General features: G+C 38.9%; 1 protein-coding gene across 5 annotated transcripts in view; it reads left to right on the top strand.

Moving 5' to 3' along the window:
- The window catches only part of FNDC3A (fibronectin type III domain containing 3A), a 113167-nt gene that overhangs the window by 50110 nt on the left and 43062 nt on the right, over window positions 1-19995 (top strand). For 4 of the 5 annotated variants that reach the window (XM_040054754.2, XM_040054752.2, XM_058419213.1 and 1 more), the window contains 2 exons: window positions 13402-13478; window positions 18124-18361. In XM_040054754.2, coding sequence (XP_039910688.1) covers window positions 13402-13478; window positions 18124-18361 — 315 coding nt within the window. Of the gene's footprint in view, window positions 1-8833; window positions 8888-13401; window positions 13479-18123; window positions 18362-19995 lie in introns of those variants that run through there. The other variant, XM_040054756.2, reaches the window with a different exon arrangement.

The following is a 19995-nucleotide window of genomic DNA, read 5'->3' as shown; positions in this document are numbered from 1 at the left end:
TAAGGCTCTTAAGCGGCAGGTAGATTTGTAAAATTATATGAGACGTACTTTAAGTTTGCATTTATTCTTTTTGTTATACTTTCTATATACTTTGCATTTCGCTTCGTGTTTTGTGATCAGGCAAAGATTTTGGATCAGATTCTATTAGATGTACCAAAAAAAAAGGTACTTTGACTCTTACCTAGATTTAAAATTCAGTTAAATCTGACATCTCATCTGACTTTTTACTCTTATTTTTCAAGTGATAGCACATACAAATAAAGCACATACAAATGCAGGCAGATCCTTGGGATGCCTAATGCCCAAGGTGAGTTTGAGAATTTGAGAAGCTAAACTGTCTTTTTTCTGAAAGAGAATTCTTTTCTGAATTGGGGTCAAAAGCAGAGTGACTATCTCCCATTAGAGTTTGACACTGCTGGCAGTGCAGTTTTAGGGGGCATCTGGTGGCTAATGCATTGAGTGGAAATATTTAGTAAGTTACAAGGGCAGTCTAAATAACTGAAACCAGTTAAAGTGCTTCCAACATGAATGAGTTTTAAAAATCACCTACTAAGAGAGCTGAAAATAAGAGTGAATAATCAACAAATATTGATCAGAAGTGCAGAGGACTGGCTAGTGTGAGACTAACTTCCATTCACTTCCCTGATTTGTACTACAAATGGATACAAGAGGACTTTCAAGTGTGAGGCTTTTGAGATGGATTATTGATGGTTTGATCACTTTTTCACTTCTGGCCCATGTGTGTTAGAACAGTGCATTTCTACACAACATGTCTAAATCTGACATGATTTCTATGTAGCATTTTCAATAAAATATTTGTAAAAGGGTTTTATGCTTACTATACCCTTCTAATGCTTATGAAAAGGAAAATTGCATGAACAGGAGGAAAATGTATCTTGGAACTACCCTATCTTTTCTTTTAATTGTAACTATACACACATCAAAGTTTCCTTGCATCCTTTTCCATCAAAGATATGACACATAGTAGATTATTAATATGCCCACACAGTTTTCTCTGTTCATCCTCTGTCAGGTCTTTCAAATGCCATACAGAGCACTGATTTCTCCACAATAGCTTTCCAATTGTGCATTATGTTCTTAGAATTTCAGTGTGTTGACAGGTTTTTTTTACTTACTGAGCCTTGTCCTCTCAAATGAAAAACAGATCCATTATTTTTGATGGGAAAGAGTCTAGTCTCATGTTGGTGACTGTAGTTAAACAGAACAGTATTGGGTTTGGAGTTCTTTTCAGAAGCACATAAATATATGTTTCTGGATCATCTTCTTGTATGATGCTACTGTACTGCTGGGTCTGGGGAATTAGTACAGTAAATGTTTCTGTGCAGCTTCAGAGAGCTGGAAAAAAGGTCTGGAGTGCCTGGGAACATTCCACAAGGAAAAAGAGGCTTAATGTTGGGTAAGGTTACATCTATTTAGGATATAGTTTTGGTGGATATGAGGGCCAGTGGGAAGCAGATAGGACTAGAAAATGCAGGTGTAAAGAATTGCAGGCATGCAGTGGAGTCTTGAGGCCACATACCTGCATATTGCCTGTTTCCTTGAAAGCATAGCGCGGAATGTTTTTGATCACTATTTCCAAAGAACTTCAGCAGACTCTATATAACCTTTTTTTAAAAAAAAGTTCTAAATTGTGCATGAAATAGGAAAGGATTGAATGCTAAAGTATGATGCACAGCTAGCCTAGGATGTAAATATATTCCTCCTTAATCACTCAGTAATCAATGCACTTGGGTGTCTTTCAGCTAATGAGACATTCTAGAATTACTTGGTATTTCAGCAAAGCTGATCATCCAGACAACTCTAATGGCCCAGGAAATCCATATTCCAGGAGTGGTAAAAAATCAACAAGAACATGAAGTAGTTGTCCAGAGGAGTGTGATTTGAATGGCACCTCTGAACTGGGTGAAATGCAGTTATATACAATGCAAGGTTGTGCATAAAATTAATAAATTATAGATGAGGATCTCCTCACTTGAAACTTGGTAAGGAAGAGGAGGAAGCAGGCCAGCTATCTATTTAACTCACAAGATAAATATTATCTCCAGTATAATGTATCTGTAAACTTAGTGTGATCATAAAATGCATCAGGACACTTGTTAGTATAGCTTGGGATGATTAGTAGAATTTACAGGATTCTGCTGAGATTTCAACTGTAATTTGATAACTCATGATTACGAAAGATGAAGTGAAGCTGACTCCAGGTGTTGTGAAAAAGGACTGTTAGGATATTGAGGAGAAAATATAAAAAGAAAGTAGAAAGGCTTGGTTTGCTTGGCTAAAAATTACTTTTGGTAGAAAACAACAGGAATTTTTTTAAAAAATAATGAATACCAGAGCTAGTCTAGAGTCCAGATGGCTATCAAATGTCTGTGAAATTGTTGTATATAATTACAAGAAACCTGGCTAAAGAGAAGAGTGGTGCTCTAGAAGAGCAGTCCAGTGGAGAGACATATGGATAAAAGAATGGCTTTGGTATTGGTCTTCATGCCTCTACATAGGATCCATTTATGGTGGATTTTGATGTCTGATAATGGAGGAGAAGAATGAAGTTGCAATTGCAGGTGAATAGACTTGATTTATGAGGTGTTTTTCAGGCCTTGAGCCCTCATGGTTCAACAACAGAAAATTTGCATCTCTTGCATCCAGACAGTAGTGAAGCAATAAAAAGATTTCTGCACAGAGGGCATATTTACTTTACAGCTATTAAGCAATTTTATTGTCTCAGCTGCTCCATGGAGGGATATATTGATCCATACATAATGTATGGTAAGGAACTCCACTGTATGCATGTGTCTTTCTTCTGGTTTGGAATGACAACCGTTATGTCTGAGCCAGATTAGTTGTTTCATTCTCGGCCTCTTGTTTGGCACAGGTAAGTGGAGTCCTTACATAGTTCTTTCTGGCTCCAGGTTCATTTTGGATGCAAAAGCAGTGGGTGTGTTACTTTCCAAAATGTATTTGGTTACAAAGCAAATTGAAGAGAACACTGCAGTGGTATAGGTTTATTTTGGTTTCTGGTCCCAGCCTACTGCTTTTCCAGATACCTTCTTTCTGGTAATGCATGTTTATTAACATTCTGAAAGCTTTTTATCAAGAGAAGCCTTTGTCATAGATGCTCACAGTATTTGAGCTTACATACTTCCTATGTGTGGTAACTTGCTTGAGATTTGTAGAAAATAATGCCTCGTTGAAGTGATCTGTGAAGAGTTCATTGTGGAGAATAAAGGGAGTCTTATAAAACACATAAAACAACAAAAAGACCAAATTTAAAACTTCAAATTCCAGAATTCAAATTCCAAAACAAATTTAAAACATACAGATTTTAAAGTCTTTAGTTATTAGATTGCAGACCCTGAAAACCATTTTCACATCACTTTCAGTGGTAAAATGTGAAATTTGCAGTGCAAATTGGCTGAGAGAGTTAAGGGATTTGTGCAATAGTAGAAGCATTTCACTGCAGAAGAGGCTGCAGATGTTTGCAGCAAGCATGGCACCTCTCTGTCTTGCTAAGTATGACAATTTCAGTGCTTGTTTTATGTGTATCTTGGTTTGGGGTTAATTAATTTGGGATCAAATTTCTGCAAAGCTTTTGGACATGAAAATTCTTGTGTGTGGACCTGAAGTCATTAGCAGAACTAGAAATCTTAATCTAAATGTTTAAGTATTTATCACGTCAGTTGCAGTGATAACAATGTTCAAGATCAGTAGTTTTTCAGTCAAATGTTTATTTCCACTGTCTTCAAAGCATTCCCTGTTGTAGCTGCATTCATAGGCTTGTTATTAGTGAAAAGAGAAAAATGTCTGTGGGAAGAATTGTCATTGCAAGGGGTCATGTTTAAGATGCTTGGATTCCACCTTAGTTGTAACTTAGATTTAGCTGCAGAAGTCTCAGATGCAGCCCAGATCACCCACTAAATAATGATCTAACCCTAGCAAGCATGCTGAATCCATTGCTTCTCATGTTTTGACCGTGGGATTCCCTACATGCCTCTAATGCGACAAAACATGAGGCTGCAGGGGACAGACACCAAAGACAGACAGTATATAAATGATGCCTTGCTGTCTCTCCAAAAAGAAAGGCTGCTTGTCTACTTGGGCTGTATTAAGTTTATTCTGAAATGCAAACAGCATCATCCATAGGAAATTGTTTAAAGCACTTGCCCACAACCGAAAAAACCTAGAGCTCTGCAAGTACCACAGGATCTAAACCTGTAGCTCCCCAGTTCCAGCAGTGTCCCTTAGCCATGAGGCTCTGGGAAAATCTGAATTGGCCTTTTCTTTTTTTGTGTTTTGGAAATGGGCAACTTCACCTCAAAAAAAGATTCTAGAGGGAAAATACATGGGAGAGCAAGCTGCCTTTTTCTCTTGATGCAGTGGGGGTTCCTCTATGATTTAGCTGAAGTCCTGGGTTCTACTTCCTGTTTTCAAGGCTGGCTCTGCATTTTCCACTTAGAAGCTCTTGGATTAAAGGAGTTAAGCATGTTCCATTCGAGTTTCTAGTGGTCCATCTCCAGCAGAAGTGACCCATGCTATTTCTTAGTTTGGTGTTCATAGCATTCTCCTAAATAGGAGCAAGCTGTGGTGAATGTGCAGAAGCAGAGGCTTGTCCTCTGGAGGCAGCCAGTGAATCACGCTGCTGAAGCCAAGCGTTTGCTTTAGATGCTGCGAAGTGTAAGGTGTATGACATCAGATGTTTTCAATTTGGTCTCTCTTTTGTCACATGATTCTATATCATTTGCCTGGGTCTTGTTCCCTACGGTTTTTGGCATGACAGAATGATTTCTCATCACAAATGTCATCTTTCAAATTGTCAGCTTCAGGGATTATCTTCTCCACTCATGATCTGCAACAAAACTGTGTAACTTCAAAATCTATTTCATGGTTAAGAAACCTACATCTGAACATTTGTTTGTGGAACTGCAGTGTTGCCAGAATCTTTGTTGGTAAACTCAAGTGAGTCCACCTCACATGGAGACATAAAAATAATTGTATGCATTGAGTGTGAAGAGAGGTAGGTCTGTAGAATCAAACTCTTTCTATTGCTTAGTATTGTTACAAATAATCTTTTTATCTGATCAGAGCAGCAGACTCACCTAATACGAGAACCGCATCTAAGGGAGTAAAATTGCAGTGAGACAGAGCTGTTGGGTGGGAGGGATTTTAGAAGTCAGCAGTTCACATTCACTTTTTACGTTATACTAGAAAAATATCTAGCTCTGGTATTGCACCCTAGAACTCTAGTGGTGCAGTCAATGTCTTTCTAGATTTACCTGGTTTTCCCTCTTCTGCTAAATCATATAGAATCCTGGATTACGGGATTTCTGGAAAGCTAAAATACCTCACATCCTACTAACTTAGTTTTATATCTTCTGGCTAGCAATGATCATTCCCAAACTGGTCCCTTTAAAGAAAGATATGTTTTGTATTTACTTTACATACTAGGAGGATTTCACCTGTTAATAATAACTTTTGTTCTGCTATAGTTTTTGTGGGTTTTTTTTAAGGGGCAATATTAATCTGTGTTGTATTCATTTATATAATTAGATTGAAACCCAGACAACTCAAATTTTTATTTCTATCCAAGGCAGACACCTCTAAAGACTCTAAGTCTCTGGAATCTACTAATAACAAATACTTCCATTTGAAAACCTTTAAGTGGGCACTGAATTTCTTCTGGCAGCCTTTTCTGATATGACTTTTTGCTGTGTTTTCTGACACTGTATATGATATATTAATCCCAGTTTGCTCAAACAGATTTTTTTTTTTTAATATATCCATGGACTGTTCTCTCTTGTCTATAATTTTTAAATACTGTCCCTTAGAGCCTGGTAAAAAATTGTTCCAGCATTTATATGAATGCTATTGATTTTCTTAATCAATACATTGGATTTGTATAAGTAATATTCTGTAAGTCATATTCAAGCCATTTTTTGTAGATGTGTGTATATATATACACATAGATATATGTGTGTGTGTGTGTGTGTGTGTGTGTGTATGTGTGTGCATAATAATTTGGGAAGGGGTAATGTTAAGAAATTTGCACAAAGGAAAGGAGGCTTCTTTGAATGCCAGCTGAGGCAGCAGAATGTGCCAGATAATTCTGCATTCTAGTTTCAAGCCAGTGTAGCCAGGTAAGTAAAAAAAAACCTCATTAGTGTAATAAGTTGAATATCAAGATGATGAAAAGGCTTTTACAAGTAATTATACTATGTAATACTATTCTTAGCACAATCAGGCAGGCAGGGGGAGGAAGTTGAAGTTGACGCTTGTTCCTTCCAAGATCTGTCTTCTCTGGATCAACACAGTCTTTTGTAGAAAACACTATGTACACACCAAGAACTGCCAACAGTTGAGACACACTTGTGCTTTTCACAAGCAGCTGTCAGTAGCAGTGCTTAACTTTTTAGCTTTCTGGTCTGCAGTCCTATATGGGGGAAAAAAGCCAAACCCATCTGATGAGAAAAACACCAATTCTAGTGGTAACACCTGTTAGATTATTAAATTGTAGATCATTCTGAATGTTGTGAATCAAGCGCAACATGATTAAGCAGCATGCACAAATACTAAATTTTAGTCTGAAAAAATTGCAGATCTGTACTGCTCAACATTAGTGCTAGGAAATTAGGCTCTTCTTGAAGAAAAAGCTAAGCAAATACGCAGTGCATTTAGATAAGAATGAGTGCAGATTATTTTTCCGGCTAAGAATAATAACATTTTTATCAAAGCCTCTCTGTGTGGTTTATCACGTTTGACTCCCTTTGAAATGCAGCAATTTATGGTTCACCCAGTATTTAAATGGGAACTCTGTGAGGGAGTGAACAAATTTTTTGACGTAACTCTTCCACAGTTACTAAATCATTGCCCTAAGCTGGCAAACTAAACAGTAATTTAACAGTCTGGGCTTCACAGTACAAAGTGTATGTTATATTTCCACATTAACATCTTTGAGTCATTGTTACTTTTTTTTTAGTTAAGTAGAATTTGTCACTGTGGCACACTGTTGCTTCAGAAAGTAGGTATAAAAAGTATTACTATTGTAGTATCTCAAACGACTACAATCATTCTTCTGCAAATTCCCAAGTGTAACTTTGTGTTTTGAAGTTTGTGCCATTCAAAGGCATGGACTTGTAGTTTATTTTTAATTACAAAATTGCACCATAGTCATTGTTTAGAAACAGGTGAAATAGAAGTACATTTAAGATTTGAACATAGGAACCATTGTCACCTTTTTCCTTTGAAAGTGTATCAGGCCATTATAAATGAAAACTGATAGCTGCATTAGTGATAAAGTGCTATAGGAACCTATCATCACTGTACTTTGCCTGAGAAGGGATTCTCTTGTGAATATGTATGTGTGGTTTCATGGGAAAGATCAGGATCCCATTAGGATTCATCTTTAGAAATACTCTAGTTAGGCTTCATAGCTTTCTGCTCTTTTATCCATTATTCCAAAGTCTCTGTAAAAGAAACTGATGCTTCCCTCCCTCCCCCCCACTTTTGAAAGGAACTATGATAATGTTTTACCTTCCGTTTTGCCTTTTGTTTGCCAGTCTGCTGTCTACTCATAGGTTTCCTTCTTTTTTTCCTAGTCAGTTAATACATTTCAGTTGATGTTGAGGCTTTGTCAGCTGCTGTTCCCCAGCCTTGATGGCAAAAGTAGACAGATGGATGGGGGAAGGGAAGGGATTGTTTTGTCAGGATGTATTTAGAGCATAAGGGATACATTAAATTGACAGCACTGCCGGCTGAATTCTTTTGATCACCTGTGTCCTTGCGGGGGTCCCAGTTCCTTCTTAGGCTTCTTCTTCAGCTTAGGCCAAACAGTAAGTTCCGTGCTTGCTTTCCTTTTTTCTTATTACTTGCTTTTATTATGTTGCACCTAGTACGTGTAAAGATGTTGAGGTTAACTTAAAGTATTAATTTGGAACTATTTTCCAGGCACGGCTTACAAGACAAACATAGACCATTTGGTGGTGGTTGTTGTTACTGGATTTTTTAATTAGTTGTAGCTGCTGGGAGCCCCAAATAAAACTTTGAAGTCTTAGCCCTCATGTAAAAGACAGAGCGGTGCAACTATGGCATCTGGGACTATTGATTTACTGCAGCCCATCAGTGTTAGAGGGGTGTGCTGCTACGTCAGCTGGCGCTCTATTGTTTCAGCTGCTGTGGCCTTTGTGTTTGATCCTGTCAGTGCTTGCGTCAGTGATGCATATCATCGCCTGTGTGATGTCAAAGTGTGGGTGTTCGGTTATAGAGCCATAGTTAACCTAATGTGCTGCAGTAAATCCTGAATGCTATTTCCTCCTGGGGATAGCAGTGATTCATCACCGTTCACATTAGACTAATGCTAAGTATAGCAGCGTTCATGAGCCGCAGTATCCACATAGATTAGTATCAAAGTCATTGCAGATCTCCAAACGCTGGGCCGGAAAGTGTTTGTTTGCAACCAGATCTGTTTGTGCACCCCCTTTCTCAGGTGTAAACTGATTAGCAGGTCAGCTCAAGGAAAATCCTTTGGAAGGACTGGGCCTGAGTAACTCTTTAGCTCTTAATTATGCTAATTAACGTAAAAGCTTTCAGCTAAATGACTCGGATCACAGCAGGCACTGGCAGTCGGTAGATTACAGTCCAAAGCGGAGCGGGGAGCCCCGCGGGATGGCAGAGGACGTCGCTGTCCGCGGGGGCGCTGCCCCTTGAAGCGGCGGCGCGGGCGGGGCGGGGCGCGGAGAGGCCGCGGGGCGGAGCGGAGCGGAGCGGGCCCGGCCGCGCACCTGAGGGAGCCGCCCCGCCCCGCCCCGCCCCGCTGCCGCGGCGCGCCGGGAGCAGCCGCCGGCCTGGCCCGGCCCGGCCCGGCCCGAAATGAGCGGTAAGGACTCCCACCTGCCCGGTTCGGCCGCCGCGCTGAATCACGACACCTGCGGGCCGGCGGCCTCCGCGGTTTTGCGGCAGTGGAGGATGGGGGAAAGCTGCAATGGCCGGGGGTTAAATAAATAAAATCTGTGGGACAGGAGTCGGAGCGCTGCCAAGCCCCTCTGTCGGCGGTGCGCTCTCGGAAGGGGTTGGCGGTGGACCCGGGGCCGCGGTGGCCCCGGAGCCGTGAGGGGAGCAGGACACCCAGCTCTGGGAGGCCGTAGGAGCCCGGGTGCCGAAGCGCAGGGCCGGGCGCCGAGTGCCCCGGAAGAACATTCCCTGCCCGGCGCTGGGAATCCGGTGTGTGCACCTTTGCCGAGGCTTTTATCAGCCGCTTGTAATGGAGCGGTAGTTTATGGTTGAAATAAAAAGAAATGGCCTATCTGCTAGGCGAGCGGTGGCGGTATCCTCAGGTTTTCAGGTGTTACTATGTTTAGATCCGCTTGTCACGATCCTAGCGATGATGCAGCGCTGGTAATCTTGCTGCATGTTTATGGTGGCTGTAATGAGCATAATGAGGTTTTTATAGTCTGCTCAAATAGACCCGTTGGAGATGTTCGCTAGCTATTGCTAGGGGAAGGAGGCATTCCTCCCGTTAGTGGGATTTTAAGACAATAATAAATTGAGAGTGTGATGAAACATCTGTTTCTTGGGTTCAGTTCCATTAAATCAACCCTTAGTGAGTTTGATGAGACATTTTTCAGTAATAAAGTAACGTAGGTATGTGTTTGTTTCCACTCCCACGATGTTTCTTTTCCACTTACTATGTAAGAGAATTTGTACACCTGAAAATGTATCAAAGATTCTAGACCTCACCAACAATCAAGTCGTCAACATTCATTATACAGTGATCTGGATGAAATCAATTCTATTTTTGTGCAATATGGAAAATTAGATGTTTCCATAACATGATGCAGTTGTTTGCTGATACTTTATAATAACTCTCACCTCGTGATAAAACACACTGGTCTTGTCATGCAGCAGTCCAGCCAATACCTAAATTCCTATTACAGTGTATTATATCACAGGAGAGCTGAGATCTTCACATTAGCAAAGAAAAAAATACATGGTTTTATAGCATATTAGCATTTTATCTTCAGATAAAATTTTGCAGGTTGTAATATGCTTCCTATCAAGAAATCAGTAATCTTGCTGTAAAATGCAATGTTTATTAAAAATACCTGTGAGTCTGCCAACTTTTTGTCCCGTGCTTACCATTTTCTTGGATGTCTATCTAGAAATTTCATTTCACAGCCACTTGGAAATCTAATCAGAAGTAAATTAGGATTTTTGAATATTCAGATATGTTTTCATTAATTCTGGTACTTTAAAGTGCAAAAGATGGGATGCAAATTTTGAAACTGCTGATTTGACTCCCTTCTAATACTGCAATAGTTTTTCAGGTTCATACATTCAGTTTATGCCTTTATGTTTGCGACTGCTAGATTATGGTATACTGAAAATGGCTTTGTGGATCAACCTTTGTACTGGATGGGAGATAACTGCTCTGTGTTTGTTAGAGAGATTAAAGTGTTAAATAAGTAAGCCTTAAAAAGGTTGTTAAACAATGTTCTCTAGATGCTTAAAGCAAAGCAAAACAAAAAAAGCCAAACACAGATAATCACTGGTTCTCAGAGAAAATGCTTGCTAATGTGAGTTTCATCATCCCCCAAGGACATTGTGTTCTGTACTCGTGGTCTTACTTTTCCATTTACTTGAAACTTAAATAGTGTAAAATTGTGAGTTTAATGGAAGTGTCAGTGTTTTGTACTTGTTATTAAAAAAATGCAGGTAAGCAATGCAAGATACAAGTTGTATAAAATCCACCTTCTCATGTAAGAATTTAAACCATTATTTATTTCAATGACAACTTACAATAAATGTGCTTCCATTATTTTTGACCTTTTTGAATTTCTTGTAGTAAAGTAATGCACTGTTTGAAGTTTCTCTTGCTGATTTTTGCGTCACTTTCATTTCTTCATTTCATTTCTTTTTAGCACTTCATACTCAGGAGAAACTTCTGCTGAGACATTTTTGAGTTTCAGATGAGCAAAAACACTGGAAGAACGTTCAGTTCTCAATTTATAACTTGCTGTAGTCTTTATATTCTTCACTGTTGCACAGTTCAGTGAATAATTCATTAAAGACCTTGTTCTTAAAAAGTCTCTTCACTCCTTCCCCCTGTTGTGGGTTAGCATTTGGTTGATAATAAATCTGTGATTCTTTTTAGGTAACATATTTGCAAACTTCTATTTCTTGTTCTAAAGAAGTTCCTATAATATGTGCAATCAAGTTGGACTGCATGCTGCTTTTCTAAGGAGTGCTTTTCATTCCTTTTCCCTTCTCTTGGCTTTCAGACAGAGGTACCTTTATTTTTCTGTTAAGTCCATACGTATCAGAATGCGGTATGCTAATCTTATTTACTGTACTTTGCATTTACTTGGTACTTTCCATTTGCAGATCCTAACAGGGTTTTAAAAAACATTAAGGTGGAGCTACCAATGCCTTTTCAGAAGTATTGCTGAAGCTGCACTAAGTTGGATTGGTACTTTTGATACCTTCAATATGCTGAATTGGAAATTTGTAGAATTATATTGTGTTTCAGTATTTCTTTCATTATTAAACTCTAGTGTTTGTTCCCCTGTGTATTTAAAACACAGTAATGTAGGGATGCCCCTCTTGAGCCTGTATCAGTGTGCTTGCTCTGGTAAGGGCCAATATCAAATACTAAAGGGCATAAGGGTAGGGCACGCACACAGAAGAAACTTCCTTGTTCGTGAAACAAAAGTAGCATTTATATTTTTTACAACTCTTAATGGATTACTTCTCCCAAACTGAACCTAATCTTTAGCTTCTACACTGTTCTCAAAGCAAGGAGTTACACAATTTACCAGTACATTTTATGGGAAATTCCCTCATCTCTTTTAAAACTTACCTGGTGAATTAGTTAACTAACTCCAGTTCTTGCAAATGTGAAACTCTAAATTATCTATCTTTCCATTTTTAGGTATTTTTTAAATAGGTCTTTTACTGTTTCTCTGCTGCCAGCCCTTTGAACCATCTTCTGGTGAAAGAATCTCTTGAATCTTTACTGATAAACAAGTGGAAAGCCGCTGTAAATATTTTTTTTTGTCCTTTTCTAGTCCTGTGTGTTCTTTTTGAAAGGTGGAGTCAAACACATTGCTCAAGGATTTGAGGTACAGCGTGAATTTATACCACAGCGTAATTATGTTTTCTGCTTGTTCCCTGTTCCCTTAGTAATGATTTTTAATGTTCTTTCTGCAAATGCCACTAAACAACACTTGACTGGTATTTCTTTAGTAATCTATGTAGTAGCTGCATTGTATTTCTGTTTACATCTGATTTATGGCTTACAGCTGTAAAGAAACACTTCTGTTTTTATTCAGGTGCATCACTTTGCACTTACCAACATTATTCCTTCTGGTTTTTTGTCATCTGATCAGTGAGTACTGTGAGATCCGTTACAGCACTCTGAGAACATAGCAACAATTTATCACCTTGCGGTTCATTTTCTTTTCTGGAAACTTCATTTAATACACTGAACAGGTTCTTTGGGTGCCCGTGGTACTCTTTTTTTGGTCACTCAAAGAACTTCAAAAGCTGGTCATTTACTTCTCTTAGTTTCCTATTCTCCAATCAGTTATTGATGGAAAGACCTTTTCCCTTTTTAACGAAAAGCAGCAGTACTTCTTTGAGTCTTTTAGAGACATTGTCAAAAGCTTTTTGAAAATCCAAGAATGTGACAGCATCCCTGTGGTCTTTGAAGGTACCTGATTTTCTCGGCAATACTTTATCTACAAATGCCACCTTAACATATTTCCACTGTCATATTTTTCTGTTTCTATGTAAACTCCTTTATGGTTTGCATGGTAGAAGGATCACCATGGTGTCCTGACTCTTCCTGTTAGCTGGAGCAGACTAACTAGTTGTTAATACACTGGCTTTTCCCTGAGACCTTGTGTCTCAATTGCCACCTCCCACTTCTGTGGTGCTGAGACTATAGTTGATAAGACTATAGTGAAAAACAGCCATTTTGTAAGTAATTTTCTTTGTAACTCTTAACTGAATGCTATCTGGTTTCAGCAGTTTGTTTCAAATATTTTTGTTTGTTTCTGTTTTATAGTCTCTTCTATTGTCTTTTCATCTTGGGGCATTTCTTTTGATTTGTCATCTGTTGAGTTTTGACCTGAGCTCTTCTGTGAGCTTATTGACAGAGATGGGAGAAATATTTGCTGGGGATTTTTTTTCAGCTTGTTTCTGGTTTTCTTCAACTGCTTTTTAGATTTCAAAGAGTGCCCTTTGCTATAATTTTATCTGTACAGTTCATTGCCTTTGTTTATCCATGTTATCTTGTATATTTTTCACAGAGGCATTGCGGTTCAGTATGTTCTTTCAGCTTTCTCAAATTATTAAATGTTGCTGTACTGAATATTTCTGTAACCCACTTAGGTCCTGCTCAGGTTCCAATGATGTCCCCAAATGGTTCAGTGCCTACTATTTATGTGCCTCCTGGATATGCCCCACAGGTATGTCACGTGCTTCTTGTTTTATTTTTTTCATGCAAATTTTAGAATTGGAACAATAATTGCTAATTCAGTAATATAATTTGTTAGGTTTCAGTCATTGTGATCAAGCAAAGAGGTAAGAGATGTCTCTCAATATTTCTGAGATGGGAGAATTCTCATGCTGTGTCTGTGCCTGTTCAGTTATACATTAACTATGTACATGACAGTAGCAAGCACGGTTCCTTGCTGAGTTCAGAATCCTAATGTACTAGATGCCTTCTGAATATAAAATGCAATCATGACCCAAATATCTGCTTGTGCAGGACTTCTACTGATCTCTGTGTTAGTGGCAGCAATATATATAGAATATATATAACATAATATAATTTATACAGGTACATAGTTCATGTCTGGGAAGTTCCCTGCAGATAAGGAGAAAAACAGGTCAGTTGAAAAAGTACAGCAAACAACATGGGAAAAATGTCAGCTGTCCACTGGGACTAAGTTATCATATAATAAGTGTTTCCACCACTTATCTTAAAATGAGGCCCTCATTTTTTCACTGCTGTGTGATTCCTAATTTAGATGCCTGTCAATTAAATGTGAGCTAGGTAACCTGGACATCCTTTAAAGTAGATTAAAAGGATGATTTCTCTTGGCTATTTTTGACATGTGAATTATAATGAGATGTGTGGCCTTTTAGATGGTGCCTCTTTCTTTCCCTCAGCTGTAGAGCAAGTCTAGGGCTTAGTAGGTCAGATCTGGAAGTTAGAGTCATTGAGTGCCACTCCCCATGATGTAAGTCTCTCACAAGACATTCTGTTGTTGTGACCAGTCCACCTCTGACTTAGGGTGCATCCAGCGGTGTACACTGAGAAGGGACTACAATGCATAAAATACAACAAAAAAGCCCTCAGTGTCATCAGATATTGTACTAATTATCTGGACAACATTTAAAAAATTGTCCTCTAGCAAAAGAAAAGGCTGTTATGGCAGGCAGACTACTACTCTGACTTTACCTTTCATCTCTTGGAAGCTGACTGATAAGTTGATTCTATGCATCCCTTGTAGCTGAGTTCCCAAGAAGGCAAAAGAAAAATGACTTATAAATAATCATTAGAAGTCCATATATTTTCAGATCATAGTAAAAAGTCCTGATTCCTATTAGAATTAATTTTTAAAGAACTGAAAGAAATTTAGAGCTAAATAAAAATTGGAATTTTACCATATTTCTTATTTGTTTTCAGTTGATGAAGTACATATTTTAAAAGTTGTGTAACATGTGCTAATCTGAAAAATATTTTTTGAATTAGTTTATCCTTCCTTTGAGGACAGTTTGAATCAAAGATGCTGAAGGGCTGGGCCTTGCTGAGGCCCTTTCATTAGCCTTTCACTGGAGATTGTTAGTCCGAGCAGGTGTTGTTTTAGCACAGTGGTCTGACCTTTGAACTGAACGTGCCTCACGTCTCTCCAGCTCAGAGTGCAGGTGAATGCTCGCTCATTTGCTGTTTCCATCTGAGTAGAAGTACCGTAGTCCAGGACAACCTGTCGTTTATAAGCCTTCTGAAGTGTTTATTACTGACAAAACCTACAGACTTTGAGGTTTATGGTGGGAGTTCCTCTTACAAGCCAGAAGATTTGATAGTAGTCTTGCAAAACAGGAAAGTCTAACATTATCAAGCTAAGAGTTTTCCCAGACTTACTGCAGTCCTAGCAAACTTCTATGGCTTCTTCGGGTGTAGTATATTTTTAAAAGTCAGCAGCTATATTTTGAGTTGAGTAGAAAACCAGCTAAATGTCCTAAGCTGTCAGCCTGGAAGAAGTTCAACATAACCATCTTTTGTCTCTCCATTTTCATTTAGTTCTATTCTGCCTCTGCTTGCTTCAGTTCCTGTTTGGCAGTGATACAGTGTACTGTCCTCTGTTAGAAGTTGGGGATAACCACTGAATAAAAGATTTACTTTTCTTATATCACATAACTAAATAGCAATTCATCAGCTGATTTCCTTTTCCCTTCCTCTTCTTTTGAAACTATAGTTGTAAAACTGAAAGAAAGCACATCTTTATTCATCCTCTTTCAAGCCATCTATATTCACTGTCTGCAGAGAGTTTTCCAGTGATGTTTGGTTGGTTCACTCAACCAAACAGGCCTATGCTAGAACCACCTTTTGCTAGCACAATTGGGATAATAGAGAGCTTGTTTACTTTTTAAACTTAAAATTATAGACTTAGCATGATACTCTGACTGCTTTTTGGAGCATTTTTATGTGTGTAGTTGTCTGCTAGAGGCCTACCAGCGAGCAGATGTTAATCTGGAAACACAGTTACAGACTTGTTAAACATAAGGTCCCTGCTGTTATGAATTGTGACTATTTCTAAGTTACTTAGGCTATTAGCAGACCCGATAAAACAAGTTATAAACTAAGCAGCTTGTTTGTTTTTTAATGGAAGCTGCTTCCTACATAATCTGAGTCTACTCATAAAATCATAATAAATTGCAGTATTTGGGGGGTTTGTAACCAAAAGGGACTTAATTAAAACTACATTTCAGTGTTTAGAGAATTTCATTGGACAGCAGAAGTTCTAGTTGTGTTTACTGCTAATGTATTCTGCCTTTAGGATACCACACAGCTATGGTTATAAGTATTGTCTTTAATTACCCTTTCCCAATAAGGAACAATTTCTATGTACTGAAAATAACCCATTTCTTAAAGTCCTATGGTATGCATGTTTTTTAAAACTGTGTTCATTTAAGGAACATTAATTTTCAGCTGTATATTAAGTAAAGTGGGGTCAGCTCCATTGTGTACACACTTCTGTGTCTTCTGAATGTTGTTGCATATGCATATCCTACAGTACCAGAAGGATGCCGCTCTATCTACAGCACTGTTTCTCTCAGCACAGTGGTGAAGTTTTGAAACAATTTCCTGTACCAATCTCACTTACCTTGCATTGGTTCAGCTAGCAGGATAATTTGGGGCTGTACAAATTGGATTGCTGGCAGAGAAAACAAAATCAGAAGCTCTGTTCCAGATGTACCAGATGCACACCAACCCCTAATGGGGACATGGTGAAACCAATGATCCTCCAAACAGCTTTCTGTCATGGACTTGATGGAAGCATTCACTCTAGGGCACAGGGCTAAATCTAGCCAAGCATGATTCCATTAACCTTAAACAGTGGAGCTGAAAGCAGCTTGGCACTAAGTGTTTTGATCTATTGATCTCTTCCTGTTGCACCAGGGTGTTTATTGGTGTGTGTGTACATGTTCCCATCTTATTTCAAATGTCAGTGAAAACTTATGTCAGAGGGTTGCTTTGTCTCTTGTTATTGAATGTAGTCATGATATTCTATTCTTCTCACTCATTTCTGGATAAATGTTTTATCTAAAATCTTACGTTGCAGTTTCTGCTGTGACTTTATTTTACAGCATTTTACTAGGAAATGAAGAACAGTTTATTTGTTGGCATCCCATACACTAAAGTTACTGACACTACGATACGCACAAGTCAAAATATGCCAAGATCATCTCTAGGTGTCACCAACAGTCATGTATTTATGTAAATTTACGAAAATTTAGAGAGGGTCATGATGTGAAGTGCTCTAGGGGCAGATCCTTGTTCCTGGTCTAGTTGATGACCCACCCTTGTTTACTGAAGAGGGTGGGTCATCAGCTAGACCAGGAAATTTTCTGCTTCAGTGCTTTGTACAGTTTGTGCCCTTGTGCCTGCTCTCCAACAGAGCCCCACGTGCTGCACAGGCCGGACATGCTACAAGTACCATGCTCAGCACACCTCAGGTCCGTGCATCTTACTGGTTCTCACCATGGGACTGCATATGCTACTGCCATTGCTTGGAACTTCTGGCAGCATTTCTAAGGGCCACACTCGGGTACCTCACACAAAGGCTGCTGTCACATCTCCCATTTGACAATTTTTCACAAGCTCTTTCACTACAAGTTTGCCAGAGGCTGCCACAAGGGCCCCCGTTTTCTCAGTAGCATGTGGCTCCCTTTAGGGTTCAAGAACTCTTAACAGGTAGAGGGATAGAGGGAGGAAGAGGCAAAAAAAAATTAGAACTACTTGACTTGTGAAGGAGTTTTGAGAGGGCTGACTACCATCCTGGTAGTTTGCTTGCTAACAGCTCGATGCAGTTGATGGTTGCTGCAGGGCCAGTATGGCAGGTGTCTCCTGGGTTAGCGTTGGTGGCCTGAGCTGGGGACAAAGCAAAAACAAGACACTTCTTACCTTTTCTCTCACTATTGACACAGAGTGAGGTCTGTCAGTTCACCAGTTCATTTCTAGGGAGCAATCTAGCTGTTATGCTGTAGAACAAACCCTACAGCAGTGTAGCATACAAGCAGTGTGAATGAGGGTGAAAACAGGACCCTTAGGAGAAGCTTGGCTTGTGCTGTAAATAGACCAGGTTGGTTGTTAGATACCCTTACATTCAGATTTTTTTTAAGTTTTCTTCCCCACCACACTGAGAAATTAATGGCATTGCTGCAGTTAATACACCTAACCTACATAGCCCTGTAATGTCCCTTTTTTAGTCCTTGCTATTTCTTGTTTTTCTTTTGTCAGATTTAAGAGGTTTACTATTCCTGATTTTGTTTGAGGATTTATAGAAACATATTTTTCAGACTGTGGTGTCTCTCACTGTACAGGTTATTGAGGATAACGGTGTTCGAAGGGTTGTGGTGGTTCCCCAGGCTCCAGAATTTCATCCTGGTGGTCACACAGTGATACACAGACCTCCACATCCCCCACTGCCTGGCTTCCTTCCTCTTCCAGCCATGATACCCCCTCCACCCCGTCACATATACTCACCTGTGACCGGAGCCGGTGACATGGCGACGCAGTACATTCCACAGTATCACACTTCACAAGTCTATGGGGATATGGGTAAGTAGCTCCTCAAATATCGCAAGTTTTGTCAAAGGAAATAATGTACTGCTCGTTTCCCTGTTACGAATCTGTTACGTTGTGGTGGGCTTTGTAAAGCAAGACTTACAGCTTGAATGGGAATCATGCACAAAACATTTTATGTGGATACCAGCCTTGATTTGGCTGAAGCTTATTATTCTGGAAGTTAATTTATTTGGTTGCCTCTTCAGTGATCCACTAAACATAGAGATTAGTTCCTACATGTATAAGTTACAGATTTTCCTAGGAAAGCAATGCAGAAAGTGTTTGTAGTGTTTCAGCATTTAAATCCATGCCTGAGCACTGTTCTGAGATCTCATGTCCTGTAAACATCCTGTTTGAAGCATGAAATAGGAATTCTAAGTATTAAGGAGAAAAGTGATCCATTTTTCATAAAACTATCTGCATTTAATTGAATGTCCCTTTGAAGTCCAGTTGGAGTAATGAGGTGCCACTAACCTAAACTTAATAAAGTGGTTGAAGCCATCTTTGGTGGTGCTGCTGACATCTGCCTTTACTATGGTTTGGTGGCAAAGTGTATTTGTGTTCCAACTTGGGGCTAGGTTGTCAGATAAATATTTACATTTCTGGTAGACTTGCTTTTCTTTAGATAAGGCAGGTGCCGACCTTGAAAGACTCAGAGAGCAATTCTACGTTGCTGTTTTTAGAGAAAGCTGGAATCTATGGAGGCTAAACACAACTTCTCAACATTCTGTGATACTACTAAAATAATCTAAAAATGGCCGTCATCTATTTGCTGAACTTAAATAGTCAGTACGAACAAAGTGGTCAGATAAGAATATGCCAGTGTCTTGATCTTCCTGGCGTTCTTAGTGTTTCTGTATTCTTATGTTGTACTTTATTTCTCCTTGCACTGCTTTGATAACAGTACATTACTAGGTGCTCTTTGGGTGCTTATTTGTAGTTTTATTAATTTCCTGATTTCTTGTAGATGGCAGTTGTTTGCTTTTAGTTTGCTAAATTAAGTAATTGGAGTATGATAATTAAACATATAAAAGATAAATTTTGCTTCTTAATGGAATAATATTTTTTAGCTTTCTGCTGCCAGGTTCTATCACTTTAAATACAAATCCAGTGATAAATTTGCAAACCTGCTAATGTAAAAAGAGATAAAGTGGGATTATTTGCTTTATTTTCAATATATGTGTAAAATGCCTTGGGGTTTGGGAAAGTAAAGGATTAATACTGTAATTTGTTATTTATTTGCTACAGATTTCATATTTAATTTTGGGTCTCTGACTTTGGCTGTACCTTTCAAAAGTCAAAACCCACAGTTAGGCTCCTATTTCAGGAATCCAAATTTAAGGAAAAAAACCCAAACCAACAAAAAAGACAAAAAAACCCTGAACAAACAAAAAAAAACCCCACTAACAAAACAGGTGCTCATCGAGCACAGTAGTTCCCTAGCAGGGGCACTGAACTCTCTAATGGTAGTGAAAATCACATTTCTAAATAGACACAGCTTACCTAGAAGTTCTCTGTCAAACTTCTGTGAATTAAGCTGACTTAAAAAAAATGGAAACAGAGAAGTTCCCTATTTTTTTTTTTTTTAATCCTTGCAAGAAAGTTCTTATTTGATCTTATTTTCAGTG

Source organism: Hirundo rustica, chromosome 2 (genome assembly GCF_015227805.2).
Source record: "Hirundo rustica isolate bHirRus1 chromosome 2, bHirRus1.pri.v3, whole genome shotgun sequence".
NCBI lineage: Eukaryota > Metazoa > Chordata > Aves > Passeriformes > Hirundinidae > Hirundo > Hirundo rustica.
This window is presented reverse-complemented; position numbering and strand designations above follow the sequence as displayed.